A 26101-nucleotide genomic window follows, 5' to 3' on the forward strand; every position below is an offset into this window, starting at 1 on the left:
AGCTGAAAATATGAGAACGTCAATTTTTTCTTGACATACGCCTCACAATGGTTCTGCATACATTTTACATAAATTTCTCCTTATCCAAGCGCATTATACATGTACATTTGTATTATATGAAGAGCTTTAATAATTGGAAGTTGGCTGCGATTCACCATTTAATAAAATTACTTTCCTATACACACCCAATTTAGGACTTATGTTAGGGGTTTCGTCAACCATTTTCAAACATTTTTTATAATATTATAGTATTTACTTTGCAATTTTGTAAAACATATTATACAAACAAACGGGGTATAGTTAGATAAATATTAAACTTTACAGATCCACGCTCAGTTTCGCACACACAAAACCAAAATTCACCGTTTGAAAGCTACAGTTTGAGACTCACCAAACAACTCAATGTTCTACCAGGCGACACTCAAACGGTTTACAGCAATTGCACCTTTACTGAGCTGCTTTTGACTGTTGCTAAGCATATGGCCACTGCTGTATAATTCTGAAAAATAATAAAGAAATTGAACAAAAAAGAAGAGCTGCGCGCGTTTGGCTGCATAAAAACATTGAGCAAGGAGGCGAACAGAACTCAGTCGAGCTGAGAAATTGCGACGAGCAGAACATTTAAGATTACAAAAACGACAACAACAACAACATCGACAACGAGTAGTTCCCCAAGTCCCAAAGTCAAGTTCTCAAGTGGACATAACGTCCGAACAAATCAAACGGAACAGAACGGCATCAACGCGCGCAGCTCGTAAAATATCAAAAATATTTTGTTCAAAATTTTCAAAAATAAAATATTTCAAATTGTAAAACTGCAAGTCTTGAGTGTGTGTAAAAAAAACGTGCTCTTGCCGCAGACTGAGGCATTGTGTAATTTAATTGGGTGATTAGTGACCAGTATTATATATACTATTTATATTATATATATACATATATATATATATTCAAAGAAAAAAGTATTAGCAAACATTCGACAGCCACAAATCGTCAAAATGGCAGCACGCAAAGTGAGTTTATGTATTTGTTTGGCACCAAAATTGAGTCCAACTATATCACCTGCCTCCCCCCTCACCACATATATGCACAATTTTGCACACTATTTTTCCATTGCAATGCATTTGGCCAGTGTTGATCAAGTTGTTTAAATTAAGGCAAAATGGAGGACATGTGGTTTGCATTACCTTTTCATAAAAACAAGAAATATTTGTCAATTTATTTTTAGAGAATTTACAACAATTTTCCTGGCTATTGCTGTCTGCGTGTGTGTGTGTTTTAGTTGCATATAAATTAAAATTAATTAAAATGGAAGTGAAAATTTATTTAGCATTTCGTTGGCTGCGCTGATTCATGCCCCAAGGCAAACGAGGCAAGTGGCGCCTCACGTTTTGTTTTGTGACTTGGCAACGTTTTTGGTGCGACGCGTTTTATTTCCATATTGGGGCAAGTTGTTAGCCGGCGCTGAGGTCAGTCGCTGTGGCTGCTTTAAATGGGCAGACAGTTCCCTTGTGGTATGGTATGCCACGAAGGATTTCAACAGTCCCATTACGTAGAGCCAACATTAATCAGATCAGCTGTTCAATCGATCAGCATTCAAAATTTGCTACGATTTTTTATACCCAAATAGAGGGTATTATACATTTGCCATGAAGTGTGTAACATCTATGAATCCATAAAATGTTCATAATCTTAATCAGTATCAATAGCCAAGTCAATATAGCCATGTCCGCCAGGTCTAGCTATATATTCCTCTGCAAACGAGACTCTCAGTCTTAAAGCTATAATCATGAAACTTTGAGAAAGTCCGTCCTTCAGTTCCAGGCAGTACATATGCATAGATCGTAATCGGTCGAATCCATCTACGATATCATATAGCTTTCATAGGTCGAAAATTAAGTTATTGTTGAAAAACTTTTTTGTTTTCAAAATATTTTGACCAAATATGGCCTTTACGAGTTCTACCATAAACAAAATCTTATAAATATTGGACTACTACAACATCATATAACTCCACAGCAAGAATCGGTCGAAAAATGAGTCTTATTTTAAACAACCGTTTCTGCACTTTAATATATCTTAATCAAACTCAGCAATTACTTGCTTTATAATTCTCCTCACATATTCGTAAGCCTTATTTAAACTAGGGTATTCAATCTTCGGCTTGCTGAACAAATCCTTTTGTTTTTGACTAATTTAGGCTAAAATTAACAATACCTAACCATATCGAGAAGGTCGTTTTGGCATCATTTGTTGCGCTCATTCAAATGTCAGTGTGCATTTGTGTCTCCCCCTGCCCTCCTGCCACTGCCGCCGCCACATCCCGAGGGGGCATTAATAAGGCGTTTGCCAAAAGCGATTCGCAAATATTGCAAATATTTGACTACACTCAATTCTTCTCATATTGGGTGTGTGTTTGCGTGCAATATCTGAAGTTGAGTGTGGCATGATTCATTAATTGGAATATGGAATGTATTTCTTAGCCTCTGTGCACAACTTGAAAAACGCACACTTACTGAAGCTTACACAACAATACGTATGAGTAATTAGGTCTTAAGAAACTAAAAATATAAAATAAATAATAAATAAATATTAATATATTTATTGTTATATACATCGGCACCTTTTGTTTGAGCCAAAGTTCCCTCTTTAAACTTTCTTTTAAATAAGGTGCATACTTTACGGCGAAGTGTCTTAACATTAAGCAACAAAACTGAAAAGCAAGTGAATTAAATAGCACATAATTCATTACCTGTGTTCGTTCCACAAACATAAAAAAATATTCTTTTGTTATTAAAACGCGTCAAGTGATTAAAATGTTTAGCATAAATATTTACAGCTTGTTAGTTAACATTTTGTGCGGAGTGTAAGCGCAGCATAAAGAAAGAGCGTGAGAGAGAGCGGCATAGCGCCAAGAATTTTTGAATGTGACGCCAGAGCGCACAACGCACACACAGAGCGGGAGAGAGAGAACGAGTTAGAGACAGACAAAGACCGGTAAACAAAACAAAAAAAGACAAAGCAACAACAACAACAAACCGGTCATCACAATGTAGATTAGGGCCGTAGTCAAGAGTTTCTGATAAAGGGGTTTGTGAGTAAAATCTTATTTCGAAATCAACTGCCTATTGCGTTTAGTGAATCTTAAAAGTATTCAAAACAAATCAAAGAAAATAAATGGAAAAGATATGCTTTTTTTCAAATTTGGCTTAGTTACTCGTGTATTTGAATAAAGTATAGCTGGTCATAAAAGCTTACTACGACAAATAAATTATAAAAATTAAAATTTTACCTGAGAAATAGCTAAATGCTTTATAAAAATTCTCAAAAACCCCAATACAATATTTCATACTTTTGTTTTTGTATGTTTATGCAAAACTATAATAAATATATTTTGAAAACATCTTGCACCCTTTATATTGTTCACGAGCATTAACTTTTTGTGCAGAGTGTAAAGCGCGCGGCTGAGAGTGTGTGCAAGAGCGCAAAGCATTGGAATTTTTAAGCGCGCCGCCAGAGAGTGTGCCAGACAGAGCAAGCGAGAGACAAAGAGAGTGAGAGCGTGCACGCGCGACAGAGAGAGACCGATAAACAAAAAAAAAGAAGAAACAAAAGCGTGATAGGATAGCGCCGCGCTCCGATCAGTGGCAGCGCAGCAGCAACAACAATTTTAACAACAACAACAACAACCTGAACAACAAACCGGCCGTCAAAATGTACAGCGATCAGCAGTTGGTGTTAGTTAACGGTGGTACGCTCAACAGTAACGACACTGTCGGCGACGAGCGGCAAAGAAACCCAGCGACAATCCACAACAATCGAAGCCAACAGATCGGTTCGGTTTCCCCTGTAGCTGAATTAGTTCAAAACGCGAATTATACAAACGGCAACGGCCAAGCGCAGACGCAGGCGACAATATATTTAAATCACAACAACTACAGAAAGAACCCGCCAAATTTGCAGAACAACGTTGCTGCAGTCGCCGCGTGTGTTTACAACAATTGCAACAACAACAACAATTTTAGCAATTTAAGTTTTTACGCCCAGCAGCCATCGAGCAGCTACACCAACAACAACGACTCCGAGCTCTATCAACCCGTGCAGGTGTGTGTTTCCTTAAGCGTCTCGCCCTTAACTTCAGCTTTGCTTTGAAAAATTCCGCATGTTATTTTTTTTTTTGTGGGCGCTTACAGTTTTTTTAATTGCAACATTTCGCAATTAATGAAAATGTTAATGAACTTCACACGCTGCGCAGTGAACGCGGCGAATTGGCCGCTCGCCGCTGTCGCTCCATTTCTTTTTCTAGCCCTTTTTTTCGCTAGACAGGCGGCTGGCTACCTACTCTATTTTGGTTGGACTTGCCGGCAAGAGACAGACCAAAACACACGCACACACACACATACGCAAGCAGTCAAAGTTTTGTGTGTTTCTTTGCTCGTTTTATCTTTGCATTTAACTTCTGTTTTTCTTTATGTGCGTTCTTCGTAACCTTTAATTTTGGGTTAATATATTTTCCCATATATTTAATGGCTTTTCCAGTTGGCATAACCTGTCGCAGCAACCACATAAACCCGATGTTAGAGTATACAAACTTCGCAGTGAGCTTTCTTAATCTTATGGGCCACTGGCCTGAAGAAGCGTTTGTGTGGAAAGTTGAACCAATGTCCACTCAACTTATATTGAGTGTGGGACTGTGTGGTCTCTATCTGTGTGTGTGTGTGTGTGTGTGTGAGCGTGTGTGAGTGTGAGAGCTTAAAACTGGAACAATTCGGCGTCGTTATGTCCATTGCCACACCTAGAGATCGTATCGAATACGATCTGCCACACTCCAGCGTTGACAGTTCCATGCAGCTCGTTTTGTATGCCCTTGCAGAGGGTAATTTCATTTTGTCATCCAATATGCAACTTACAGCCAGGGTCGTCAGTAAACTATTCTCTGTTTTAAAGTTTTCTTTATGTTCCATACGTGAAAGTCGGTTAGATCGGACAAATATATCATTTGGTCTGCTATAGGTCGATAATTGAGTGTTTGCATAAAAAACTTTTTGTTTTTTAAGACCTTATTACATGTGGACAACATCTGTTTTCTATGTCGAATCGCTTATAGATTCTTTAAGATATTCTAACCAAACTCAATAATTGACTATGCTCCTTCGAATCATTTCATCCACTTCAAACTACTGTCATATAGCTCCAATTGGAACAGTTTGTTAAGAATTAGGTTTTTTTTTGGTGGAAACTTATTTGGCTTGAAAGGGTATTTGAAATGCGGCACTTCGAACATAGCTGAAGGTTTTTTTACATTTTGCGTTAAGTGGTTTTTGTAGTTAAAGGCGTCATCCACCCACATAGCACTGTCATACACATGTCCATTTCCATATCCTGGCTAACTTGTTGCTCTCTGCCCAATCCCACAACTCACAGCCGAACGACTATTACCAACAGCAGCAGCCGGAACAGTACGAGGAGAACTTCGACGAAGATATGGAGGCCGAACGTGATCTAGCCGAGGATGCGCAGTGGAAGAAAATCCAACAGAATACCTTCACACGATGGGCCAACGAGCATCTGAAGACGATTGATCGTTCCATAAACAATCTGGAAACGGATCTGTCCGATGGCCTGCGGCTGATTGCCCTCATCGAGGTGCTATCGCAGAAGCGTTTGCCCAAATACAATAAACGTCCAACATTCCGTAGCCAGAAACTGGAGAACGTGTCGGTGGCCCTGAAATTCCTACAGGATGAGGGCATCAAAATCGTTAATATTGGTGAGTAGCTCTCAATTTTGATTTATCTATTGGTTTGGTTTTATATTTTGTCTTAATTTTTAAGTCATTTTGGGTTACTGGGAATTTGGGCTTACCATGGCCGATAAATGGGTTGGGTTCCTAGCGGATATTGTGTTCGCATATGAGACAAAGTCACGTTTTACTGCGGCCATGAGTCAACGTCAATTTGCGTTTAACCTTAGCAGCTGGGAAAGTTGAAAATATTTTCATGCAAATTGCATAATAGGCGATTATTTTATTCCATTATCAGCGGAGAGTTGAATGCACACCACACAGAGCCCAAAGAGATAGCGAAAGACTTGAACAAATAAAATTGCCTCGGTGGCAAACAAAAAGTCTCCAGTTAGCTAACGACTCCCTGCAATGCATTCCTAACAAATGGTTATTTTTTATACCCATTGAAAGTGGATAAAAGGAAGGGTATATTGTGACAAGCATTCCATTTTAAATAATGTTGATCTAGTCTGTCTCAGAGTCTTCAAGAACTAGGTACTTCAGATTTGTTAATAAGGTTAGCGTATATCATGTGACTTCTAACTGCTTTTTGGATAAATTCATATATTCTCAAGGCTGTCCTGGCTTCTGGAGCATATTGTAGGTCTTCGTTTAATAAGAATAAGAGAGAGAAAATATATTTTAAGAGTTAAAATAAAAGTTTAAGCTCTAAAAAATGTATTAAGATCGGACAAGAAACTCCGAAGTTAATCCGGAATGTACTTATTAATAATGTAGAGTTAAGGGAAAGAAGAAGCACATCTGCTGTCTAAAGTTCGCATTATTGTAGAGTTAAGTATAGGGTATTTCACGGTTGTCTCATCTCGACTGGAGCACGTTTGTTTTGTAATTTCTTACTCATTTTAAATATTTTTGTTCGGTACTGCTCGCGAGTTGACTACAAAACAAATGATGTCATATATTGTTAGCGGCCCAGCAGTTTATTCATAGCGCCAGGCTCAATGCGATTTTTACTTTCATTTGTTATTTTAATGCATAATTTAAGATATGTACGACAAATTTGCAGTAGCTGCACACACATGTGAATAGTACTCAAAAGTACTCGTACGTAAAGGCATGATGTCAGTTAATGTACTCACACTCATGTATCTTCTACTAATAATGCTTCTGTTCTGTTGGATAGTTTGCAATTTAATGCATAATTAAAGATATGTACTTGCAGTAGCTGCACACACTTGTGAATAGTACTCAAAAGTACTCATACGTAAAGGCATGATGTCAGTTATTGTACTCACACTATCGTATCTACTCATTATGTTTCAATTCTGATGGCCAGTGTGCCACAAAAGAACTTCAACGAAGCGTGGACAGTTTTGAAGGTTAATTTCATTAGCGATGCTTCACAGAGAGTGTGTGTGTGTGATAGACATCTATTTTCCAAGATCAGCTCAGCTATATCTTAGATCCGATCACGGGCCTCAGAGTTAACGGAAACTGAATAGTATTTAATATTTATACATATAATATTGTGCTAATTTGCATTGATTAAAACTATGAACATGTGATATGAATACCCTAGGTTGCATGACTCAGTCTCAGACCTAGGCTCAACGCAGTCGGCCAGTCAGTCAATCGGTCAAGCAGATAGTCTCATATATACACTGTTGTACTATTTAAATGGGACTTGTAATGACAGTTTATTTTTTATGGGTTACTCGTGACGCAATTGATAAGCCGCCAGTTTGTTGTCTTTTCAATTTCCAATCTCAACGGCGGGTTGCTTCAGTTGTAATTCCATTACCAGGTCGCTGATAAGGCAGATCTGTCAGTTGCTGCCACCAACATATCAGTATGTCTGCGCATATATATGTGTGCATGCATGTATTTATGAGTACATAAAAAACAGTTTGTCAACAATTGACAGCTATGTAAATAGTGTTAAACATTTATGTGTTTTTAACCGACTTTTTATGCCCTATACCCATTGAAAATGACTTCAATAAGTAGGGTTTACTGGGTTATTGGCAAGGGAAGAAGGCAGAGGCTAAGGTAAATACATATATTCCTGAATCGCAGCGTAGTTAAGAAACCCATTTCCATCTGACAATAAGAGTCAACAATGGAGTATTAGCTTTTGCATATGCAACGCAATTTAAGTTCATTGGCGCTTATCTAAAACTGATAGTTATCGATTTGCAGTTTTTTATTATCTTGGAGCGGTTTGTAGGGTATCTGGCAGTCGAGCCTTTTATCAACACCAATGGCTAGAAGCAATTCAAGTTTAACGAGTTGAACGAAATTTAAAAAAAAAATCGATTCACAAAGTGAAGTGCGTTGTGAGAGCGCCTTGCAAATATTTTCAAGTATTTTTCACTCTCCCAATATTTATGGCTAATCAGAAATTGGAACTTTCGCTTTTTCATTTGTTCCTGCAATATCGTATTGGCCATTGATAAGGTGGGCATATCTTTTGCAATGATTAAGATTTGCTAAAATAAATTTTGACAATTGCAAAAATTTCATAAAAATTGTGAATCATTTAAGTAAATAGTCCGAATTTTAAACTATGCGTCATTAAGCCGCGTAAATGATTCATTGATGGAATAATTAGCTTAAACACGAGCTGAGGCATTCAGTTGTTACTGATTTGTCATGAAATATTTATTAAATATTCTAAATACATTAACTGAGCACAAAGTTTAGAGTTGGAAACCTTTCCCTTAAAGTTGGAAGACAATGAAAATATATGCCACAGCTTCAGCTCTTTAACAAAATGCTTTAATTTGATTGTAAAATACAATTTATTGTTATATGCAAGTATGTATTTACTGTTAATTAATTTAACGAACTGCACAATGTGGACTCAAGACGCACCTCTTCCTGCTCACAGCACAAAATATAAAAAAATGGTAAAGAAATTAGCCTTGGGCTTGGGAACTGAGGAACTGTGGAGCTGTTTGTCGTTTTGTAAACTGGTTTCCAAATTCCTTCACTGTCACAATTCATTTCTCTGTTATTTTTTATTTATTTTCTGGGCAGCTCTTTTGTGGCTGTCAATTGAATTAGCGCAGAGTCTTGTGTAGTTTTATATACCAAGCCCCAACCACAAATTGTAGAATTATTTGGCTCACTCGTATCTCCAAATGTTTGCGCTAAAATCTACCCAAAAAAAGAGCACAAAAAAATAAAATGATAAAAACAGTCGCGCGCAATAAAATAAAAAAAAATGCAAAAATAACATTATAAAACAAACAAAAAAAAAAGATACTAAGTAAAGAGAAACAAGCCTAATACGCGTGTGGATACATATAAAAGTCGCTCAGTTTACTCAATGACATCATCTCCGACTTTTTGCTGAAGTTTTGTATTTTGGCAAATTGTGAGAAGTTTGCGCTTTCTATACTCTGTTCACAAAGTGAAGCAGGGAGTATAAGTGTGGTGCAATGAGAATGATAAGTGCATCACGGACAAAATAAGTCCGTAATTTTGGCATTACGGCAGAGATTTTTACAAAACTGCACGTATTCTTCTCGATGAGGTGGAAATTTGAAACCGGATGGAATTAGTACTTCACTGTGAAGGAAAGTAGATGACATTCCTAACCGTATCAGTCTCAAGTATTCGTTATTTCAAGTGACTTTTTCTATCCGAACCGAAAACTTTACAATTTAAACATTCGGAAAAAAAACAAAATGAGAAAGTAAGGATATATCGCCGAAAATTGAATACCCTTGTAAATGATTTAGTAATCCGATCTTATCAACGATTTTGCATATACATGAGGATCATAGTGGAAATAATAAATCCCTAGTTTGGTCAAGTTATCTTTTTATAAGAAAAGGATTCCATATCCAAACCAACATTTCGACCGATCGCGCATATGTCAGCTATATAATGTAGTGGTCCGATCTTGAAAGCTTTATTCATATATGTGGAGAGCATAGGGAACTCTTAAAAGCCGAATTATTGTAAAATTTCTTGGTATTGAGAAATTTGTTTAGAACTTAGAATTTTTACCCACAAATGGGCGTGTAAATCGCATACATCTACATCTCGCAGTTTTAGAGCTAAGGTAATCAATTTGGTAGATCATTGAACTCTATTAAAGATTTTACTAAAAATATTTCGATCACTACAACTACTTCTATCATAAACTCCAAAAGTGTATATTTCTGAAGGTCACACTAGCATTGAACAGCGTATGGTACAGTCGGTTGCAGCCGTTTGCCATGTTCCGTCTCTTTCAAAAAATATGTTTTTGGTTTTGTTTTTAATTGTTTACTTCCAAAGAGCTTAAGAGCTCTCTATGTACGTCCCTGTATATTTTAAAGCAGATGTCTAGTTCAATTTGTCACAGCCAATTGATTGTTATTGATGACGCCATATTTAGGAGCCCTTCAGATGCTACCCCACATCCAATAGATGCATGCACCCAGTCGAGAGTCGAACAGTCGGCAATTTTAATTTACCAAATCGTAATATTTATATGCAATCATAATTGAGGCTTCATGTTCCATTTGACCCAATTCTATTTTCTATTCCCCTGATTGCTTGTTAATAATCTTTTCAAATATTTGTTAAGCTTTCGGGCACATTTTATTAACGGAAATAATAACAAGCCAACAAATTTCTATAAGTTCTCACTCTTTGTGAATGTCGTTCCCCAAATCTTGTATTACTTTAAAATTATATGTGCTTTTTTTTTAATCGTGCTCGAATCTTGGCGATTCTTCTTAGTTTCTTATCGTATATTTTCTGTCATTGATATATTTTTTAATAAACATTTAAACTGTTTTTCATTTAAAGCGGTTACGTCTAATTTGCGGTTAGTTTTTTTCGTGGAATTTGAAAGGTTTAAGACCAGCGATAGCAAATATTTTTACTAATTTCTTTTTTTTTTTTTATCTTGTTTGTGCTTTAAAAAAGTTTATGCTTGCAAAAGGGTATTTTTTTTTTTGCAAAGTAATACACTTTAATAGTCATTTTGGAACACAATTTATGAATACTACTTATGTAGGATAGAAAGAAATCAAATTAGTTGTAGTAGTAGTTTTAATTTGACTTAAATCTGGTTTACCTAAATATTTTTCCTTTATTTTAACCCATTTTTCTAACCATACAACCTTTTTTTCGATCGTAAGCTTGTTTGGTGAAATATACATATATTAGTTTCTGATCTATAGCTTTATAAGTTTAAAGTCTTTTCGACAAAAATGAGACGCTTCTTGCGGATCGCAGTAGAACACTGAACAACCAAATTTCCACGCACAGCTGTGAATTTTCGGAAAAGAGTGAAAGGCGTTTGGAAACTCAATGTGGAATGTTGAAAATGAGTTGAAAACTATTCCGAAATAAACACAAAATAACAGTTTTCACTTCTTTGTGTGATGTTTATAACTGACCTTGTTTTTATGTTTTATATAAAATACATAGAAAATAGAACCTTTATTTATAGAATCTATAGAGTATTATATATTACTGGATAGCTCTATAATACGTCTAACCCTCGGCTAGTCGTAGTAGGAAAACATTTATTCTACTTAGTTATCTTATGGGTTTTTGCTGACATTATAAACATTTTTCATTCCCGCATATGCCTTGAATAAATATGTTTTTTTTATAAATCAAACTCTTAGCTTAGAGCATAGAAATTTCAAGCATTTGTTTTGCTGTGTGGAAGTTTCTTGCTTCTTCCTGTTCCTAAAAAAACACGATAATTCATGTTGTTTCCGTTGTTTTGGTTTTTTTCTTTTTTTTTTTATAAATATATATATTTTTTTTGCAAAGTATTTGCTTAAGCCAAACTCACGTAGATGAATCAGAGTCGAGTTGGCTCGAATAGTTGAATATGCAGCCCACATTATCAGTGAGTTTCCGTTGAATTTTTGCTGAAATGACCAATGACACGCCGAGACTCGGAATGTTTCATTGATGTTGTATGCAGTCAGCACGTATTAATCATTTGACACTCGAGTATTTTATAATGTGCTGTGGCAGTTGTTTATATGACGCCATCAATTGCCAACACCTTACAGCTGTTGCATGGCGACTGAAAATAGAAATGATGCGTATTTCAGGCACTTGGCCGTATCATCATCTTGATTAAAATACAATTGTGATAAGATTAGGGTTGATTATAATATGCAAGTAGCATTGACTAAGCGCCTTGAGAGATCTTTCTCGCAATTTAGTCATTTATTCAAATTAGCAGCTCGAGCCGCAAGCGACTGAACCCAGTTCAATTAACCCCAAAACAAGTGCGCGACGGCGACGACAATGAAATATTAGACACACAAACACACACACACACAATGCTACACTCCGAGAAAAATAAATGAATCAAGCATTGTTAACTCAAATTAGGTAAAAGTGTTGTCGCAATACGGCCAAGTTTGAAGTTTCTTGAACTCAGAATGAAATTCATATTTTGAGAACTGTTTTTAGTGCCCAAAATTCCTAATAGAATACTTTATCTTAGAAATGTTGTCCTTGATCACATTTTGCGCTTATTTCAAGTATGTCAACTTGATTTTTAAAAGAGTTTGTACTTAATTTATAAGTTATTATTTATTTAACATGTTCGAGACCCGAATTCCAATAAGATTTTTTCACTTCGAGTGAAATCTTAAACTGAATCAGTTGCTCAAAAACAACTGAATCAAAACCCAAACTGAGCCACATATTTTTCGAAAAAATGTTTTAATCTGAAGTACAAAAATTTAAGTTAGAGATCAAGTTTAGGGGTACATTTTTAATATTTGTAGAATTAAAGTATTTATATTTAAATTAATAAAAATATAATACAAATCTGGATTTGAAGCAAAATAACACGCAAAGCCTGTTTAGTAACCGAACTTGAGGTCAGGTAGTTGGTTCGAACCGTGCATTGAACCATCAACCATTCTTTTTCTGGTTTGACGCAACTCTGATCCATCCATTTTTTACCTCTATTTAAGAAAATCATATTCTTGATATTAGAACAACTAAGGCTTAAAGTTGAAATCCGTTCCTGCTTAAGTTTCAAACAGCGTTTTTCTCTTAGTGTAGCAAGAAATGCCACGTTAGTAACAAGCAAATCTATGCCACAAGGTGAATGCTTCGTGTGGCAAACTCTCAGCCCACGCCAAGCTGCCCAAATTGAGCTGAGCGGCTTAAAGTTGCGTCGGATTTTGTTGTTTGCTTCTTTGTGGCCAGGCTCAACTTTCTAAGCAATGCCACCGATTCCGTGGCAAAGTTGGCACCGTTTTAGCTGCTCGGCGTCGGCGGGGCCGCCCTGCCTCTAATTTAATTAGCGTCGGGTGCGCGCGTCTGCATGATTAGGCTGGATCGTGTGGAAAACTGGTTTTCCCAGGCCCACTTCTGCTAGTCGCCGTTGGAAAAAAAATGTCGGAAAAATCACAGCGATCAAATCGCCTGCCACAATTTCCGTGTCTGCCAGAGCTCTGGTATGCGCGTGCCCCGCCAGAACGTGTCTGACGACTGTGACCCAGCCGGTTAGCCACGGTTGCAGTCGAAGATTTAGTTGCAGACTCCAGACTCTCCAACGCCGACTCCATCTCCGGCTCCGACTTGGCAAATTAGCCTCTGCCTGTTGTTTATCTGTAAATTAAGTAGTTTTCTGCAGTTGCGCTTAACATCATAATTCTTGGAGCTGCGTCGCCTGATGCGGCCACTAAATTATGCCATGTCATCGTAGTGGACTACACAGCTTGAAATATATTTCTGTGAAAACTGTTAACAAAGAATTTCTACAACATTCAAAAAATCAAGATATAGCGTTTTCTGCAATAAATACATAAATATGCTATGAATAAAAGATTTGTAGTTAACAGAAAATGTTCCATAATTTATGAGCATGCATTTGCAAATATACAATTATATCATAATAATATATAATTAATATATTTTGGTTAATGTAGTAATGGGCTTTATGTTAAATATTAAATTATTTGTATACAGATTGCTGAGACCTTTTCAAGATTTCCTTTGGTAACATTTTATTATACAGAAAAGAGGGTTTTATTAATATTTCTGAAATGCAACAGATTACAAATAATTAAAAATTAGTTAAATAATTAAAAAATAAATATATATATATTTTTGTTCTTCTTTTATTTACATTAAATACCTAATAAATAAAAATTAAAAATAAATCAAAATATATGTATTCTTCTTTTTGTAAAAAAAGAAAATTGTTTTATAACTCTGGTAATCAAATTATTCTTGTATATGCAGTTTCGATTACTTGTATTTTAATGCTTAAAATTAAATAGATTTTTTTTCTAGTGTACAATCAGCTAATAAACCGCCTGACTGCAGCGTACGCGGGGCATGTGAGGGTGTGTTTTTAAGCTGCCAAATATTTGACGATAACATCAGGCACTTATGTAGATTTACAAGAGGTTGCAACTAGCTAGAGACACCCCACTCCAGTTGCCCCGAACTGCAAGCTAATGGCGGGACCAACAAGTTTCAGTTGCTTCTTCCGTCTCACGATTAGCTACAAAAAAATATCTTCACACTTATGCATATGTATGGGCTCTCGAGTGTGATGTCTGGCTGCGAAGGGGCAGCAACTGCTGGTTAATATGCATTAACTGAAGATATTTATCGCAGTTATGGCAACTCCATGGCATGTATTAGCATATTTCTGCATAGTTTACAGAACAAACAAAACGCAGAGTTGACAAGCAGTTCTAGTCGATTGTTAAGAATAAGCACAGTTAGACATTCTCCGAAGATAGAGTTGGCATGCCTGCCTAATTAGCCAAATCATCTCAGTTGTATTTTTTTTTCTCTCTCTCGCTATTTTTCACCATGCGCCGTTTTAATTGCTGCTTTCTTTTGACTAGCCTGGCTTTGAAGTGGGGTGACAACTCTATGGAGGAAAAAAAATATGTCAATGGTTTGAACATTCAACTGGCAGTTAATACATTTGTCATGCCTGGCATTTAGGCGTTAAACATTTTAAATGGCCATCGAGATGTGCGTTTAAATGGCCACAGGCTGACAATTTGATGGCTTTTGGCAGGCAAAACCAGCCGGTTTCTGCTACTGCTTCTTCTTCCACTCGCCAATCTCCACAAGTGGAACTCTAAAGTAAACAATGCCAAATTGCAAATTTCGCCAATGCCGGGGCAAGGCTGAGTATGTTGCCATAACAAGAAAAGCCACTGCATACACATGCCTCTATATATATGTACATATATATATATATGTCTATAGATACATATTTGTCATTGTTTATTTGTTTACGGAGGAGCTGTATCAGCAAATGGTTAAATGGCTCGTTGAGCAGCCAAAGCAGCGGCAAAAGCGTTCTACTAGAAAGCGCCCAAAAGTCATTCCAGAAAAAAAAAACAAATATCAGCGTTCTGTTTTGCTCATTAAAGACAAGTAACTACCCTGCAGTCAGTTTTGGATATACATCAGATACAATTCTCCCTAAATTATTGATTTTTTAAGGCTTTTTTGCTTAAGTAATGCCCTACGGCATTTTTCGGCTCATGGAACTTTTATAAAAATAAAACTAACTGTGATATTTTAAATATATATAAAACCCTGATGTGTATATAATAAACATATTGAAAGTTTATATCTCTCGTCTTTTAGAGTGCACACATGTAGTATATAAGTATATATATGTACATATATAAGTAACTTGAATTAGATTAAAGCTGATCAGTTTTATGGCATTTCATGCCAATAGCTACTACCAATTACATATTACATTATCCAACCCAACATTAATTTATACCATTGTATGGTGAATTTTTGGTTATTACAGGGTATATAAAGCAGTGCATTGCATATGCAAATAAACTGCCCACGCATGCACATACACAGAGATAAAAAATCAAGAACTTCGTAACGATAATACTCAAACATTAAATTCTTATTTCAAGCACAAAAAAACTTGAATCAAGTTTTTTTTTTCAGTATAAACTTGAGTCAGGTTTTTTTGTTAGGCTTTTTAGCTTAATTGAGCTCATTATAAGAACAAACCAGTATCGAATCAAATTTGAATGTTTAAATAATTCTTAAACTAAGAAAAAAATAATCTTAATTTTAGACAAGCAACTGATTCTCAAAGTGAGCTTGAAATAAAACCAATATGGTTTTAAACAAAGTCGCGCCTGGTCTTAAAACAATCCTATTTTGAGCTTAAAATAAGTTTATGTTGATCTTGATTCAAGCCCGTATTAGCCTTAATATAAGTTTAATTTGTTTTTAGATGAATTGAATTCTTTTTACTCGATACAAGATTTTGTAGAGAATTTGTTGGGATCATTTAGAGCTTATCTTAAATAAGGTAGGAAATGTACTTAATTCCAGAATTTTTAGCTTAATTTTATAAGAAAATTTTAAGAATTTTTTGTTAAGACATCCGCTTGAGTTTTTCCCTCTGTGTATTAATGTACGTCAGTGTACTTAACTGTCGTCACTTAGAACAAAACTTGGATTGAAATGTTGATGTATGTGTGTGTATGTATATTTACATGTAAGTACCTGCTATATTTGGTTACAATCAGCGACCAGGTTAAAGTTTCGCTCAACTTTCACTATGAACAAATGCATTTGCGAACAACAAGCCCGCAATGACAGAGTCCATAAAAGAGAGAGAGAGAGCGAGTCAGACAGAGAGAGGGAAAGACAGAAAAGGGGAGAGAAATGGGCTTGGTTACTGTGCAGCTAATTAATTCAGGTGTTACCCAGTCCCAGTTCCAGCCCCGGCCTGTACCTGGTCTGGCATTGATAAGCTATCAGTGCGTATAGAACCTTTCACTTTGTGGCTATTTCTATGCTGCTTATCAAATGGCCATATAAAGCAGCCCGAACTTGGTTCAATAAACCCACAAAATTAACAGTTCAAGCATTTTAAAATTAGTTTTAACATAACAAAAGAGATTTTGTTTTGTAGTGCCGGCAAATCTTTGGCTGTTGCCGCCAGCTCTGGAGGTCGTCAGAGACAACAGCAAAAACCGGCTCGACGAGCTGCTCGCGTGCACATTAGCCCTGAACTTGACCAGGCCAAAAATGCGAGGCGCAAACGCTCGAGACAGAGCTGTTGTTGCTTGTGGCCAAACAGTTGTTGTAACAGTTAGCCGAATGTCTTGAACATAATTGGCAGCTTGTACGGCGCTGTTGCTGCTGCTGCTGTTGCTGTTGTTGCATGCAACAAGTTCCTGCAACAACGGTGTTGCCATTGACAGATGGGGCCTGGCCAGGTCTTTTGCTGCTGCTGTATATGCAGTTGCTGCATTTGCGCCAAGCATTTAATAGACATATTAAGTTTATGACGGTTTCGAGTGCTCGTAACGGTGGTCCTCGTTCTATTGGCCGGTTTGACAACAATCCAACTAACACACAATTTATTTAAGTTGTCTTCAGCTCCTGCCACTAACTGGAACTATTGCAATAAATATACAATTTTCTCAGTAAAACACAAAACTGTGAATGTACCCACCTTTACAATACAGGTTCTAAATACATGCCAAACATGGTTTGTACAAAAAATGAAAACTATATATGATTGCCATAGTATAAACAGAAACCGATGCACATATATATTAGAGTCTATTTTTTATTTAAAAACATTATGAAGATGATCTTATCAAGCACATATTTTTATACCCTTGCAGAGGGTATTATAATTTTGTCGTGAAATGTGTAACGCATAGAAGGAGACATCTCCGACCCCATAAAGTATATATATTCTTGATCAGTATCAACAGCCGAGTTGATATAGCCATGTCCGTCTGTCCGTCTGTCTGTTTCTATGCGAACTAGTCCCTCAATTTTAAAGCTATCTTTATGAAACTTTGCAGAAGTCCCTCTTTCTGTTGCACGCAGTTCATATGTCAAAACCAGCTGGATCGGACCACTATATCATATAGCTGCCATAGGAACGATCGGTCGAAAAGTAGGTTCTTGTATGAAAAACATTTTTGTTTATAAAGTTATCTTTACTAAACTTGGTATTTATTAGTTTTACTAAGCTCCCCATATATATGCAAAATTCTATTCAGATCGGGCAACTATATCATATAGCTGCCATAGGAACGATCGGTCGAAAATTAAGTTTTTGTATGGAAAATTTTTATGTTTTTCAAGATATCTTGACCAAACTCGGTATTTATTAGTTTTACTACACTCCCCATATATATGCAAAATCCTGTTAAGATCGGACAACTATATCATATAGCTGCCATAGGAACGATCGGTCGAAAATTATTCTGTTGTATGGAATTTTTTTTGTTTTTCAAGATATCTTGACCAAACTCGGCATTTATTAGTTTTACTATGCTCCCTCCACTTATGCAAAATCTTATTCACATCTGGCTACTATATCATATAGCTGCCATAGGAACGATCGGTCGAAAATTAAGTTGTTGTACGGAAACCTGTTTTGTTTTTCATGATATCTAACCATTAACCATACGCGGCATTAACTATTTTCCCTGTGCTTCTTAGATACGGGCAAAGCACTATAAGCATTTTGAAAAGGTTGGGTCTGCAAGGGTATTAAATCTTCGGTGTGCCGAAGATAGCACTTCTTTCTCGTTTATAAATAATTTTAAATGAATTATAAATTATTCCTGATTAAAAATCTCTTGAAATAAGCCTTTTGTTTACAGTTTCAGATACTTTGAGCTGGGCTATATTTTGAGCAGGGCTGCAAAGCGAAAAAATCGTCGTTGCTTCGGTTCGAGTCAACTCCTTTGCCTTGGGTTCGGCTCGTGATCCCTGTTGTTCAAATGCTTGAACACAGTTTAAGCTGAAAACCTTATCAACAATTTAATGAAACAATTTAATTTATAATTTATAATTGCCCGTTTTTCTATAAATACATATATCTCTAAACTTGGTCTCTATCCAAAGTTGACTTCTACCAAGTATGATTAGATAATTGCAATGCTTAGGGGCAGTTATTTATGTTTTGGTGTTGAGTCTGCCTCAAATGTTTTTTATTTTGAATCAAACACATTTAAGATAAGAAATAGTGTTCGGTTCTTATATTTTTTTGGGCAACTGGCTTAGCTTAAGATTCCGTTTCTAGAAAAAAACTATTAGAATTTCGGGCTTAAACTGGTTTGGTTCAATTTCAGTTGGCAGCCTTGATTTTGATAATGTTTGAATTTGAGTCACATACAAAATTCCTGGTTTTACATAAATCGACAAAATGATAAATGTATTTCTTAAGATACAAATAATATAATAAATTCTTGGTCAAAATTAAAAATGTATTTCTTAAGATACAAACAATATTGCCTATGGGGCATATCCATCTATTATACCTAGTTAGTATGCCATTTGTAATATGAAAAAATAATTATTCCTTGTCATTTGCAGACTCTTCGGACATTGTCGACTGTAAGCTGAAGCTGATATTGGGTCTGATATGGACGCTCATTCTGCACTACTCGATATCGATGCCCATGTGGGATGGCGAGGATGAGAAGCAATTGAATGGCTCCGGCCCCACGCCCAAGCAGCGGTAAGTTAATCCACACCATGCACAAAATGCCACCACACACACATTACTCATGCTGCTGCAATTCATTACAGCCTGTTGAACTGGATACACGCCCGGATACCCGATATGCCAATTAATAACTTCACCAATGACTGGACAACTGGCAAGGCGGTGGGCGCTTTGGTGGATGCCTGTGCGCCTGGCTTGTGCCCCGACTGGGAAATGTGGGATCCCAAGGATGCTGTGCAGAATGCATCCGAAGCCATGGGTTTGGCCGATGATTGGTTGAATGTGCGTCAGCTGATCAAGCCGGAGGAGCTGGTCAATCCCAATGTGGATGAGCAGTCCATGATGACATACCTGTCGCAATATCCCAACTCCAAGCTGAAGACGGGCGCACCGCTGCGTCCCAAGACGAATCCCAATAGGTAAGTGTGTATATCTTGTTTAGCTTAAAGAGGTGCATCTTGATATAACTGCAATTAAGGCACGTAATATTTCAACTCTGTTGTTTTAATAGTTCTCTAAACGAAGAAAATACCCAAATGTTAAGTTTTCACAATTTTAATACAAATTCTCTCTCTCTTTTTGTCGTTTTCTGTGAGTTGCAACTGATTTAAACCCAGTTTTTTGAAGACATTTACCAACTGATATTCTAATCTTGTCTTCTCTCTCTCTCTCTCTCTCTCTCTCTCTCTCTCTCTCTTTCTTTCTGTCTCTGTTTCTCTTTTTCTTTCCCACCAAATCTCAAATATATATTGTGTACAATGTATCTGGGCAAACATTTTTTCATTATTGGATTTTTTTGTATTCTTTTCTTTTTTTTTATTGTTTACCAACCCGCTCTTATAAAATATGTATATATCCTATATATATATGTTCTACTACCTGCCTACCTTTATACTTAATGTCTGAATATTGCAAATCTCAGCATTCCTCCGCCGCGGTAAGTTCGGCATGCTTCTTCTTCTTGTTTTGGCTCACTTTTTGCCGGCCCTTTTCTTTCTTTATTTTGGCTTAAGTTTTTGATATGTTTTCTGTTCTCGCATTTGGCTACTTTATGGCATTTTGTATCTGCGCCCGCCACACACGATTTAAATGTTCTACCAGTTTTTAATTTTTGATGTTTCCTAATGCCCTTGCCGCGGGTATTGTAAGTTTGTTACGAAGAGCCGAGACGATATACACATGTCCGTCTGATCGTCAGCCTCAGTCATGAAACTATGCGTAGGTCTTTCTATTTGTAGTAATCGGGTGGATCAAAAAACTATCATATAGCTGATATATATATAGGTCGAAAATTAAGTTCTTTTATGAACAAGTTTTGTCTTTTTCAAGATATTTCCAACAAAAATGAAAAAGTTTTTATGCAACTTCTAACAAATATCCATAATCTTATAATCTTCTTACCACTGTTATATAAAGCTCCTATAAATAAAATCATTCGTAAAATTAGTTATTGCATAGTTTTTCTTTTTATCTTTCAAGAAATTTTACCCAAGCTTGACAATTTCGATCATACAATGCTGCTAAAATATGAGCTAGATCTAATGAACATCACAATACACGACTAAATCATAGAGTTTTAAGGGAATAAACAAACAAAACATGGGGGGTTATTTTTTATCGATTTGGAGAGCTTAGAAGCTACGAGTATTACTATTTTACGAGCATATCAGGAAAACCTTGTTGTTAGTCTTACTAATAATAATAAATATCATATAGTTTTACAAGGTGTAAGCGCTTCGAAATTATATTTTTTTGTTAAAAACTTGAATCCACGTGTCTGCAAGGGTATTTAATCTTCGGCGTGCCGCAGAATACTGTTATTTCTTGTTTTTTCCTTGGTTTTCTTTTATATGTTATCTGTGGCTTAACCTTGTGCCTAGCCTTGAGCGCGCGTATCTAATGGATACTTCAACACGCTGGTCGTCTGGCTTCTGGCTGCCCGCTGCTTATATTTTGTTGTTGTTCTACACATCTCGGGATTCTTGTACATACCCGAAAAATCTTGTTCGCTTCATTAGCGCATTTTGCTGCCAAACTATTAAATAGCTAATTGCTATTAGCACTAACTAAACAATTTTTTTGCGCAAAATTAAAGCTCAGTTCTGTAGACTTCAGTTGAATATTTAAACTGGGCGTTATTTTGTTGCAGCTTTAGCAAACCAATCAGGTTGTCTCATATTGTGTATAATTGATTCCTATTTTTTAAATAGAATTTTTAAAATTTTATTTGTACTTTAAAATTGATATTCTAAAGAGCTTTTTATACCCTTGCAGAGGGTATTATAATTTTGTCGTGAAATGTGTAACGCATAGAAGGAGACATCTCCGACCCCATAAAGTATATATATTCTTGATCAGTATCAACAGCCGAGTTGATATAGCCATGTCCGTCTGTCCGTCTGTCCGTCTGTCTGTTTCTATGCGAACTAGTCTCTCAGTTTTAAAGCTATCTTTATGAAACTTTGCAGAATTCCCTCTTTCTGTTGCACGCAGCTCATATGTCAAAACCAGCTGGATCGGACCACTATATCATATAGCTGCCATAGGAACGATCGGTCGAAAAGTAGGTTCTTGTATGAAAAACATTTTTGTTTATAAAGTTATCTTGACTAAACTTTGTATTTATTAGTTTTACTACGCTCCCCATATATATGCAAAATCCTATTAAGATCGGGCAACTATATCATATAGCTGCCATAGGAACGATCGGTCGAAAATTAAGTTTTTGTATGGAAAATTTTTATGTTTTTCAAGATATCTTGACCAAACTCGGTATTTATTAGTTTTACTAGGCTCCCCATATATATGCAAAATCCTATTAAGATCGGACCACTATATCATATGGCTGCCATAGGAAAGATCGGTCGAAAATTAAGTTTTTGTATAGAAAATTTTTATGTGTTTCAAGATATCTTAACCAAACTCGGTATTTATTAGTTTTACTACGGTCCCCATATATATGCAAAATTCTATTAAGATCGGACAACTATATCATATAGCTGCCATAGGAACGATCAGTCGAAAATTATGCTGTTGTATGGAATTTTTTTGTTTTTCAAGATATCTTGACCAAACTCGGCATTTATTAGTTTTACTATGCTCCCTCCACTTATGCAAAATCTTATTCACATCGGGCAACTATATCATATAGCTGCCATAGGAACGATCGGTCGAAAATTAAGTTGTTGTATGGAAACCTGTTTTGTTTTTCAAGATATCTCTTAACCATACTCGGCATTAACTATTTTCCCTGTGCTTCTTAAATACGGGCAAAGCACTATGAGCATTTTGAAAAGGTTGGGTCTGCAAGGGTATTAAATCTTCGGTGTGCCGAAGATAGCACTTCTTTCTCGTTTTTTTTAAATTAAAATTTTGAAAAGAAAAGATATATCGATTTCAGTATTCTATTCTCGTTTTTTTTATTATTTTAACTTATTTCATTTTCTAGTAAATTTCAAATATATTTTTGTAAATATAATTTTGTTGAGAAAAATACAAAATGTATATAACTTGATGTATGTATATGAATATGGCAGTGTTTAAACGTAATTAATCAAGTATACATATATATTATGATCAATATATTTCAATTTTGAATATTGAAGAAGAGTCGTAGAACAAATTTTAACTTTCTATTAAAAAAAAATAATATATCTATTTGCTATCGACTGTATAGTTAAGACATTTCTTTTGAATATATTTTATTTATTCATTCTAATATTTTCATTGCTTAGCCTGCCACGCCCACATTTAGGCCGCTAGCATAACGCTGCCTTTTAATTTGATCTCCAACGGATCAGGCTGTATTTTATTGTGGCTGTCCTGAAATCGTAGCATACTTTTAGCTTGTCTGCGTAAATGCTGCGCATGGTAAAAGCGCTGCATACTTATCGGCTGTGAATTAAATGAATAATTAATTTATTAATTGTTAAAAGAATTCTTTTAAACTAATGCATATTTTGATTGCGAGCTAACTCTTTTGTATTTGCTAGCTTCAGAAGAATGTTTAACTAACTAAAGCTTCTCGTGCTATCCTCCTTAACACAGAGTGCGCGCCTATGGTCCTGGCATTGAACCCATTGGCCCTGTAGTGGGTGCGCCAGCCAACTTTACTGTCGAAACCTTCTCCGCAGGCAAAGGTAAGTCTAAGAGTAAAAACTCATAATTTCTCACAACATTTGTCTTATGATGCCGCTTTAGGTGTTGTCGATGTGGACATCGAGGGACCCAACGGTGTCGTGGAAAAGGCCGATGTGCGCTTTAACAATGACAAGAATCTCACGTACACCGTTTCGTATATACCCAAGGCGGAGGGTCTGCACAACGTGGCCGTTAAGTTTTCGGGTCGTGATATACCCAAGTCGCCGTTCCCCGTTAAGGTCGAGGGTCATGCTGGCGATGCTTCCAAAGTGAATGTAACCGGTCCCGGCATCCAGCCCAGCGGTGTGACCATCAAGAAGCCTACCTTCTTTGACATACTGACCAAGGATGCTGGTCGCGGTGTGCCCGAGGTGATCATTATTGATCCGGCCAATCACAAGACTTCGGTGGCTGCCAAGGTGCGCCAGTTGGAGAATGATACTTGGCGCTGCGAATATGTTACCGCACTGCAGGGTCTGCACTCGGTTAATGTCTTTTACGCGGGCACGCCCATACCGAATAGCCCCTTCCCCGTGAAGGTGGCTCCGCTGTCGGATGCGCGTAAGGTGCGTGTCTCCGGTCGCGGCCTGCAGGCGACGGGCGTGCGTGTTGGCGACGATGCCGATTTCAAAATCCATACCGAGGGTGCCGGCGAGGGTGTGCCCGAGGTGCGCGTCATTGGACCCGGCGGCATGAGCCAGAATGTCATGCAGTCCAAGGTGGATGGCAATACCTATGAGTGTCACTATTATCCCACCAAGGAAGGTCGCTATGTGGTCATGGTTACGTTTAGCGGACAGGAAGTGCCCAAATCGCCGTTTGAGGTGAAGGTGGGTCCCAAGAAGGAATCCTCGATTGTTGCCTATGGCCCTGGTCTGAGCAGCGGCGTCATTGGCTATCCCGCCGCCTTTGTGGTGGAGACCAATGGCGAAACGGGCGCACTCGGCTTCACCGTAGCCGGACCCTCGCAAGCTGAAATCGAATGCCATGACAATGGTGATGGCTCCGCATTGGTCAAGTATCATCCAACTGCCGTGGGAGAGTATGCTGTGCACATACTCTGCGACAACGAAGATATACCCAAGTCACCGTTTATAGCTCACATACTCCCACGCACCGATTTCCATCCGGAGCTGGTTAAGGCCAGTGGTCCGGGTCTGGAGAAGAATGGCGTAACCATTAACCAGCCGGCTGGCTTTGATGTGGATACCAGCAAGGCGGGCAACGCCCCACTGGATGTTATCGTACAGGATGTCTATGGCAACAAGCTGCCTGTGCAGATCAAGAATAATCCCGATGGCACCAAGAAGGTCACCTATACGCCCAACTCCGGCGTGCCGCACACTGTGGAGGGTAAGCTTAATTGCTGATTTATGCTATTGCCCCAATAAACCGTCTCTTTTTATGCTTCAGTCAATTATGGTGGCGTCTCGACGCCCAATTCGCCGCATCGCGTCTATGTGGGTGTGCCGGTGGATGCGTCTAAGGTTCAAGCCTTCGGCCCATGGCTTCAGCCGGGCGTGCGCCCCAATGTACCCACCCATTTCAATGTGGATGCACGCGATGCTGGCGATGCAGAGCTCAAGGTGAAGATCGTGCACGAGGACACCAAACTGGATGTGCCATGCCGCATCATCGACAACCAGGACAGCACATATTCGGTCGAAGTCATTCCGCCCATGAAGGGCGCCTACACCACAACCATGACATATGGCGGTCAACGGGTACCACTAGGTGATAAGGTGGTCGTTGAACAGACGGTGGATGTGTCCAAGATTAAGGTGGATGGCCTCGAGCCCAGTAAGTACAATTGTCATATTAGGCTAAGCTCTCTGTTACATTTATGCTGTGAGTACATCATGGTCTAAGTCCAAGTCATTTCATTCATTCACACAAGCCGCGCCCCTGAACAGTTTGCAGCAGTTTCGCATTATTACCCATGGTCTGCCCAAGGCGGATCTGGCTGTGACCATAACGAGTCCGTCGGGCAATCGTGTGAAGGCGCACATTATACCCACCGCGGAGGGTTTTCTGGTCAACTTTACGCCCACCCAGCTGGGTGAATATTTGCTGAGCATCTGCTTTGGTGGTACACCAATAACGCCACGCCCCTTCCGCCTGCAATGTCTGACGGGCAGTGATTCGAATAAGGTGCACGCCTTCGGGCCGGGCCTGGAGCGTGGCATTGTCGGCCAGCCGGCTGAGTTTATGATCGATACGCGTGGCGCTGGCCAAGGTGGCCTGGGCGTTACTGTCGAGGGTCCCTGCGAGGCGGCCATCAATTGTCGGGACAATGGCGATGGCACCTGCAATGTGGCCTACCTGCCCACCGAGGCGGGCGATTACAGTGTCAACATAACGTTCAACGAGCGCCACATCAATGGCTCCCCATTCCAGCCGCTGATTGTGCCCCTGCCGAATCTGAAGAATACGCGAGTCAGCGGCATCGGCATACAGCCGCATGGTAGGCTATGACAATCGGAGTTCGTGTTCGAGTTCCAGTTACCAGTTACCAAGCTCCAGTTTTTGCCGCCGCTGCTGCTGCTCTACTCTAATCCGCCTGTGCTCTAATCCTAGGCCCAAAGTCGCACGCAGCTGACCCAAGGCTAAACTTTGCCTCCCTACGTTGTTGTTGTCGTTGTCCTTGTTGTTGTCTTGTTTGTGTTTTTTATGAAACTAAAACCATTTGCATACACTAATCGCATCGCATATTGCTGTTGCTGATCCTGGCG

General features: G+C 38.0%; 1 protein-coding gene across 3 annotated transcripts in view; it reads left to right on the top strand.

Moving 5' to 3' along the window:
- The first annotated feature begins 3733 nt into the window (after window positions 1-3733).
- Window positions 3734-26101, top strand: part of cher (filamin-A) — a 44361-nt gene continuing 21993 nt past the window's right edge. Inside the window, exons 1-9 of one of the 3 annotated variants that reach the window (XM_064697071.1) lie at window positions 3734-4101; window positions 5422-5767; window positions 19097-19241; window positions 19313-19648; window positions 20152-20166; window positions 23277-23368; window positions 23430-24722; window positions 24783-25169; window positions 25267-25833. In XM_064697071.1, the coding sequence (XP_064553141.1) occupies window positions 5482-5767; window positions 19097-19241; window positions 19313-19648; window positions 20152-20166; window positions 23277-23368; window positions 23430-24722; window positions 24783-25169; window positions 25267-25833 (3121 nt within the window). In that variant the 5' untranslated portion in view covers window positions 3734-4101; window positions 5422-5481. The remainder of the gene's footprint in view (window positions 4102-5421; window positions 5768-19096; window positions 19242-19312; window positions 19649-20151; window positions 20167-23276; window positions 23369-23429; window positions 24723-24782; window positions 25170-25266; window positions 25834-26101) is intronic. The other 2 variants (XM_064697068.1, XM_064697069.1) reach the window with 2 other exon arrangements.

This window comes from Drosophila montana, unplaced genomic scaffold (genome assembly GCF_035044405.1).
Source record: "Drosophila montana isolate Dmon_TW-CO22-7 unplaced genomic scaffold, ASM3504440v1 contig_3848_1, whole genome shotgun sequence".
Classification (NCBI taxonomy): domain Eukaryota; kingdom Metazoa; phylum Arthropoda; class Insecta; order Diptera; family Drosophilidae; genus Drosophila; species Drosophila montana.